Source organism: Solanum tuberosum, unplaced genomic scaffold (genome assembly GCF_000226075.1).
Source record: "Solanum tuberosum cultivar DM 1-3 516 R44 unplaced genomic scaffold, SolTub_3.0 scf00130, whole genome shotgun sequence".
Classification (NCBI taxonomy): Eukaryota; Viridiplantae; Streptophyta; class Magnoliopsida; order Solanales; family Solanaceae; genus Solanum; species Solanum tuberosum.
In genome coordinates, this window is record NW_006239060.1 from 1,161,339 (window position 1) to 1,169,514 (window position 8,176).

At 32.0% G+C, this 8,176-nt stretch overlaps 2 protein-coding genes across 2 annotated transcripts; one reads left to right on the top strand and one right to left on the bottom strand.

Annotated features, from left to right (window-relative positions):
- Positions 1-2,523: 2,523 nt before the first annotated feature.
- Positions 2,524-3,588, top strand: LOC102600164 (CRIB domain-containing protein RIC8-like). Its single transcript, XM_006351616.2, has 4 exons — positions 2,524-2,530; positions 2,628-2,728; positions 2,802-2,901; positions 3,118-3,588. The coding sequence occupies exons 1-4, from the start codon at positions 2,524-2,526 to the stop codon at positions 3,543-3,545; spliced, it is 636 nt and encodes a 211-aa protein (XP_006351678.2). The 3' UTR covers positions 3,546-3,588.
- Positions 3,589-3,972: 384 nt separating this feature from the next.
- On the bottom strand, positions 3,973-5,400 carry LOC102600499 (piriformospora indica-insensitive protein 2). The gene has a single exon (XM_006351617.2). It carries the CDS (start codon positions 5,389-5,391, stop codon positions 4,024-4,026), a length of 1,368 nt encoding a protein of 455 aa, XP_006351679.2. The 5' UTR covers positions 5,392-5,400; the 3' UTR covers positions 3,973-4,023.
- Between the last annotated feature and the right edge of the window lie 2,776 nt (positions 5,401-8,176).

Here is an 8,176-nt window from a genome sequence, read left to right on the forward strand (position 1 = left end):
AAGTTCCAACTGGTCACTTGACTACAATACGAAGGGCTAATCATGACTCAAATAAAAGGAATGACAAATGGAGCGACTCTAAGAGTTTTTAAAGAAACTAAATAAACCATAGCAAATCAATAGTTCTCTTGCCACGCGAAGCAATGCGAGGCTCACTAGATTCTACCAAATCACACTTTCTAGTTAATGAAATCCTCTTCAATACCACCTGAGTTCTCTGTAAAAACAATTAGCGAGGAGTGAGACGCTAGCTCAGTGAGTAATAAACACTTAACCACAACCATTTTTAATAAGGGACAAGTCAGAAAACATTGCTAGTATAATAATCAAAATCATATAATAATGTCTTTTCAGAAACAGTAACAATATTCAATCTTATTTGCCTCATATAAGCAAAATCAATGTAAATACTTAATAGTAAATTCAGAAAAACATTTCCATATCAAATCTTATTGTTGGGAGGTTTCCAAAGATGAATCATGTAATCAGTGTGGCCTTCTCTTTAAGAAGTAACCAATAACAGTGAACTCCTCATAAAGGAGTTAAATATTCATATCAGTAGATCCCTACAAGAGGGATATCAGTAACAGTATACTAGTTCTACCTTCCCACTAGCAAGGGCTTTATCAGAAATCAGTAACTACAAGGTGCACCAGGTCTAACGAACCCGCCGTTAGCTACGGGATTCATCAAGGTCTACTCCCATTTATATTTTTCTTGTAATCAGTAGAAGCATTTCAAAATCGAACAGAGCATTTAAATCTTATCAAATCATATCATTTCAAAGTTTAACAATCACTTGTCAAAATACTATTTCTCAAATAAGTATAAAACCTTTTCAATAACAATAATCATATCTTGTAAGAATGAGATCATCTCAAATAATCTTTTCAGTATCATATCAGTAAAAGACTTGTCCCACATGCAAGTTCAAAACAGTCGGTAACACATTTACTTTATAAACCATGTAAAAATCATGAAATTTGTGAAAAACAAATTGTGGTAAGATTACTACTCACAGTACTCATGCCGAAATACCAAGCTCATCACTCTAGTGATCCGTACGAATTCCTTTAATCAATCTATAAACACATTCATATCAATTTCGAGTTAATCTCCTTGTTAAGGCTAATTCATAAACTAAGATAAATATTTTTCAACCATTTTTGGATCTTCTTGTCCATCAAATTGCTAAATTATAATTATCCTAGGTCATAAGTAATTTTCATTGATGCACAATCTCCTAACGTCAGCCAATTTACATAACTTGTTCATTTACTTCTGTCCCAAATTACAACTTACTGTCTAACTCGTTGTCTCCGATAATAAAACTTCAGCATCCGAAATAGATTTTCTAGACTAAGAATTTCTCATGGCAAAGCTACTAAAGATTGTGGCAAGGCTGTTAAGGATCAAGGTGAAGGTGTAAAGGAATACGATTTACCTCAACCTGTTTAAATCTGTTGAATCCTTCTCTTCTTTCTATGTATACCCCCCTTGCTTCGCACTGCCTCTCTTTCTTCTCTATCTATTCAAACTGCTTTCTTCCTTTATTATTGTTGTACGCTGATTTCCCAATCCCTACTCCCTGTTCTCTTTCTTCTTCTTCTTTTTTCGTTAATTTGCCACAGCCCTTCGCTGCTTTGGGCCTTTAGCCCACTATTCTCTTTTTTTTTTAAACAAACCAACAGTCTAAGTGTACTTTCAAGTACTATTCCCTCCGTTCATCTTTGGTACTTGATCATTATATTAAAAATATTTTTTAAAACTTGGTTGTTCAATTTGAAAAATCAAGAAATAATTTATCAATTTGTATTTATTTCACCTTTATTATTAAATTTTATATTCGTTTTACTAATGAACCTTGCAATGTGTCAATTCAAATTTAATCATACTCCAATATAAACATCAAATATTGAGTGAAAAAAAACGTAACAAAAGAAAGAAAAATGTATGACCATGCAAGTTTAGGTATATATCGAGGACAAATGAAAAGTCAATAAGAGTAAATGAAACATTTAAAGAAACTGTCCTAAAATCATAAAAAAAAATTATTAACAAATATGAAAGAAAAATAATAGTAATTAATTTTCAGTTCCTGAATTATCGATATGCTTCTGGTTAACAATGTCTTGCAATTGAGTGCCATTGAATGGATGAAAGGATTGCTTTAACATCGTTTTGCTTTTATCATACTTAGAAAGGATTCGAACCCAAATATTTTTTTTCTCAAGGGTTTGAGTCCATTTCTTGAATTTTTATCTGCATTTTGAGTATCTTTTTCCCTAATACACATCGCAAATTTGCTGAATTTCTTCAATCCTACTGAAGAAGGTTAATTTCTATTTATATATATGAATTTTTAGTCATATTATTCGTATCGTCACCATCGTCTTATTTTATTTTAGATTGGAGAAACAAATGCACGATTTTGAGTGAAAGCAAACATCTTCTTTAGTAGCATTTAGAAGAAGAATGGCCGCAAAGGTGAAAGGTTTTTTAAAGGCCTTGGGTATTTCTCAGATGTTTGGTGAGAAATTTCGATTGTTATAGTTATTGTTATTGTTACATTATGATACGATTGGTATATTGCGGTTAATTGATTGATTTAATAAAAAATGTGTCAGAAGAGGAAAAAGAACCAGAAATGCAGATTGGACTTCCTACTGATGTAAAACATGTCGCCCATATTGGATGGGATGGACCATCCATTGAATCTCCCAGCTGGGTAATTATTATTATGATTATTATTTTAGGATAGTGTTTTTATTGGTAATTATAAAATGAATGTGTTGTGGCAGATGAAAGAATTTAAAGAACCAGGGAAATTTCATACAGCCCCTTTGGGTCCTCCACTTGATGCTAATGATCATCCAGATAATAGATCATGTGCTTCTGAAGGTAATTTTCTTTCCACTTTTCATATGGTTACCATATGATGGGGTCGACTATATAAATCCACTTTGTATCCATAGTCTAATAATCGTCGATACAGACAAATGTAACGTTACAAAATAGAACTTTGTGTGAGATGGTTCGTTTGTGTACCATTTGAAAAACCGACATGAGATGAAAGAAATTCAAGTTGATTCTATTGCGACTCTTCTTGAATTGCAGATGCAGATGCGAACCAAAAGTACAAGAATGCAAATTCTTCATTACCCGACGATCAACCAGAAGTGACAAAGACATCAAGGCGTCATTCGTCATCAGAAAATGGGAGTGGGGGTAGTAGTTCTCCAAAGAAAGCCAGGAGCACCAGGCGACATAAAGAGTCGTCTGATGGTACAAAAACAAGCCGACATAGCCGGCCTGGATCAGGTGGTGGCTCTGATTCTCCAGCAAGGGACCTTCCGGACATACCTAAAAAGACAAGACGGAAGAAATCCAAGGAGGATGGTGGAGTGAGCTCCGGGAGCTCATCCCGGACCTCTAAATCAAAAGGCATATCATCCTCTAGTACAACACCAATGGATCCTGGACAAGACACAGAATATGACAATTCCACTTTAAGTTCAAGAAACAATGAGATAGATAAAGAGTAGTGAGCAAAACAACAACTTAACATGGACTCAAAATCAGTCAATTTTTTTGTGTAGTCAAGTAAAAAAAATGGGCACCTGTTTTGATAATTAGAAACTATTCTTCCTAGTCTTTTTTTTTCTTCTTTTTTACTCTGAATCTATCATAGCACAATACATCATTACCTTGTATCCATATTACATTTGCTTCTTAATAGATTTTTCCATTGATAATATGATTTGTCATTTATGCACTCAATAAACAATACACTGGAAAATGCAACATTCAATACATTGCAATTACAAACTATATGAATCTTCCTTAACTTTATAATTACACCTCTTAGCTTCTTTCATCTTGTGAACACACAACAGGAAAAATGCAGAAAGAAAACTCTACTAAAACCGAAAAGTTTCTATCAACAAGTGCTATATCAGAACACAATCCAAAATTTCCCTATACTTAAAAAGTCATTAGTCAGTATATGTCCAAGATTGTCTACTAGCACAGGAGAAACAAAATTCCAAGAAAAAAGACAACATGGGAAACAGGCACCAGTACTAAAGATGCCCCAGAGAATGGGACAAATTTGGCACTAATAGCATTGTTGCACATTTTTAGTAGCCTCAAGCTAACACTAACATTAGATATTCTCAAGCCTTCATCTACACAGAGTTGAGGATTGCCTCCCAACTTCAACTTTTCTCCAACTTTGGATACAAATTTTGGAGAGAATGGAAGTCTACCACTCAAATTATTGTTCTCCAAATGTAACTCATTCACATATTCCAATGCCCCAAACTCTTCAGGCAATGCCCCTTCCAGCTTGTTATTATCAAGCCCCAAATAACATATGTTTTTCAAGTACACCCCCATAGAAACAGGAATGTTCCCAACTAGTCCTGTTTTTGATAATCCTAGCCCCACAATACCCTCAAGATTCTCCCATATTTCTGGAATTTCCCCTCCAAGATAGTTTCCACTTAAGTAGACTTCCTTCAAACTAGACATCTCAGCCAAAAACAATGGAACCCCAGAATTGGAAAAGTTATTGTAACTGAAGTCCAAAAACTCCAAACTCTTCAAACCCTTCAAACTTTGAGGGATTTTCCCAGTAAGCTTGTTGTAACTCAAGTCAAGTTTCAAAAGTTGAGTAAAGTTCCCTATAGATTCAAGAACACTACTTTCAAGCTCATTTTGACTCAAATCAAGAATCTTGAGTTTCTTCAATGTCATCAACCCCACTGGAATTTCACCACTAATCTTGTTTCTTGATAAAGTCAGCTGCTCTAAATTGACCAAACCACCAACTCCATTTGGGATTTCCCCATAAACACCACTCCCACTCAAAACCAACCTCCTCAAACTCATCAAGTTTCCAACTTTATCACTTAAAGAACCAACAAGACCTGGATTCTCCAAGAAAACCACCTCCTCCAAAGAAGAAGGCAAAGATCCAAAGTCAATCAAAGAAACCTCATTTTCAGTAAAACATTTGTAAACAAAGATCTTTCTTAGATAAGAAAAAGGGGTAAAAAGGGAAGCATTAAGTGTGCTATTAGGAGTACAAGGTGGATTAGGAGCATAATCTGAAACATAACCAAGACTAATCTCAGTTACATGAGGAGTAAATGAGTTTGTAGTGGAAACAAAGTAATCACAAATAACCCCATGTGGGGAAGAAGAACAGAGATCATCAGGGAAAAGGGAACGCCAAGAGACATCAGAGTTAATGGATTCAAGAACATTGTACACTGCTTCTTGTTCCACCATGTTGAGAGCAGAAGGCTGAGAAACAACAAACATGATGAAATAAGCATAAAAACACAAAGTCAGAACAAGAACAGAGAGTTTAGAGAAGAAAGCCATTTTGCTTTAGAAAATTGTGAAGTTTGAGAAATGACAATGAAACAGTGGTGATAAAGAAGGGGTATTTAAGAGGGAGAAAATCATAAACATGTCTGTCTTGAAAAATGAAAGAGAAAGAAGGAATCAAAAAGACAGTTTTTTGTTTGCAGAGATTTGCTTTACTGTTAACATGCTACGTTCTGTACCCCTTATGGTCAAATGACCGATTTGCCCTTTTTATGGCTTTTTGTCTGTCTGTCCTTTAAAGCTTCTCTACCTATTTTTTTTATGATAAATTATTATTTCGTTTCAATTTAAATGATACATATTCAAAAATACAAAGATTTTTAATACTTCTGATCCAAAAAAAAACACTAAAGTAGGTTGAGAACATAAGATCTCATGTTCAAATTTCAGTAGAGACAAAATTACAATAGTAGGTAATTCTTTCAATCTGTCTTAGCTTTGGTGCATAGAATTACATGATATATGATCTATGTTACTGGTTGGCGATTATAGATATTTCGTGAAATTAGTCAAAGTGCACGAAAGCTGGTTCGAACACCACAATTATCAACAAAAAAAAAAAGTCATAGATGTTTGTGTGCTGTAAATCTTCTTATCAAATGGTAAAATGTGTTTTTGAAGATCAAAGAAATGTGTCATTTTGTTAAACTTACACCGACTATAAAAAAAATATGTCATATAAATTGAAATTGAAACACATGCAGATTTTTTCCTTTTTTCTTGATTGGTTGCTTGCTAGCTTTGTTCTTGCGTGAAGAAGAATGGAAAAAAAAGAAAAAAGGTAACATGTTTTTCCTCTTCTTCAACGACAAAAAATACAGTGAATCATTTATGTTTTCCAAGAATAGCAACTGCATTAAAATGGCTTATTTGAATTGGAACTTTATGTCATAAACACAGACCTTTCACTAGCAAGTTAAATTTCAGTAAAATTATTATTTAAGCAAACATTGACACCAATTTCATGTGATATGACCTGATAAGTATCCAAATTTACTAGATTAAAGAAAATTTTATCTTTGGATGAGCTAAAAGACAAGCTCACAAATGTAGTGACCTAAACAAATGTTTTATTAAATAAAATAAATAGAAGTAACAAGAACTAAATATAAAATGTGTAATTGAGAAATTAATAAGAAAGTCTTTTTTCTTTTCTTTTTTATTGATAAGAAAGTCTATGGACCGATGTGGTGCAGTAAATGAAAAAGTCTTCGATTCGACCTTTGAATATTGAAAAATCCTTGATAATAAGTGTTTTCCTTTGAATAGGACCCTACACAACACGAACAGATACTGAACACCAAATAAAAAAAAATAGAAGTATATCTCATAACACCATTGTCTTTCTCTTGTTCTTTTTCTTTTTTGGTCGCCAGATGGAAAACACCACTGTATTTTTGTTGAGTACTTTTTGGCAGCAAGCAGCAAAGAGAGAGGGGCAAAAAAGACATTTGAGTAGAGTTACTTCATTTAACATGAAGAGTCATGTAAAGGGGTCAATGCCAATGATCACTCCAACACAGATTACCATTTATAAACCCAGCATCCATTCCCATCAATTATTTAGAACCTAAACTACGAGTTCATCAGAATTCAATAATTTTAGCACATATTTTTTCTATTTTTAATTACTTATTTATTTTTTAATTAATACATTTATTAAAAAAATAATTATTGACATAGTAAGTTTACCATTTTACCCTTACTAATTATGAAGTGGTGAATCAAAAATTTAAGATTTTCAAAAAGTTTTACTTTTTTTCAAAGTAATTAATTGAGGGTATGATAGGTAAAAAAAATTATTTTTTCTTGATTTATCAAAATTGACAAGTAAAAAGAGACAGGGAGAGCATCTAATAAAAGAAGAGAGATAAAAATATTTTTAAATTATGTGAAATTAAATAAAAATATTTTTTGTTAATAATTTGGTTTAAAAAATTTTAATTGTCAATACTTTTGTTCAAAAATAATACTCGTGTTTTTTAATATTTGATCCAAAAATATCTTTATTGTTATTTTTAAGTCTAAAATATCTAATTTGCTAATAAACATATTATTTCTTTTCTTTCCTAATAAAAATATTGTAATCCAACATTAATTTTCATATCTAGAAGATTATAGATTTATAGTAATCCATCATTAATTTCATTTAGATAATAATAATTAAAAAAATCTAATACAGTAGAAAATATTTTTATTTTTCAATATTTTTCGAATTGAAAAAGGGCAAGCTTTTATTAATATAACAATCATAATATTATAAACACGAAGTTTTATTATATTACTTCAAATCACAAAATTATTACTTGTTTCATCTCATTTTACATGACACTCATTTTTTTATGGTCGAATCCAAAAAGAATGTCATCTTACTATAATTAGAAACAATTAAACTCTTATTTTTTTATTCTTCATAAATATTTTTCAATCAACAATAGTTTTAAATTACAAATTTTTAAAATCTTTCTTTTTTTCTTAAAATAACATACCAAATCAAACCGTCGAAAAAAATATCATATTCACTTTAAGTTAAATATGAATAAATAAAAATATACGCAGTGTTAATTAGTAACTTGAATAATTAAAAGGAACATAATAGTCTGATGCTACTATTGTAAATCCAGAAAATTACAGGTATTAGGTTGTTGCTTTTATTGATAAAAAAAAAAACAGTGGAGAAAAGGTTGTTAAAGAGAGTAAGGTTGCCTGATTAAAACCTGCGGACATTAACGCCGACCACGACATGGCGGCAGCCGCCGGCCTGTTGGTACATTTTTCT

Coding starts and splice junctions, on each gene's coding strand:
- LOC102600164 (XM_006351616.2), top strand. Junction 2,729..2,801: donor CCATTGAATCTCCCAGCTGG/GTAATTATTATT, acceptor GTGTTGTGGCAG/ATGAAAGAATTTAAAGAACC. Junction 2,902..3,117: donor TAGATCATGTGCTTCTGAAG/GTAATTTTCTTT, acceptor CTTGAATTGCAG/ATGCAGATGCGAACCAAAAG.
- LOC102600499 (XM_006351617.2), bottom strand. CDS start 5,391: ATGGCTTTCTTCTCTAAACTCTCTGTTCTTGTTCTGACTTTGTGTTTT.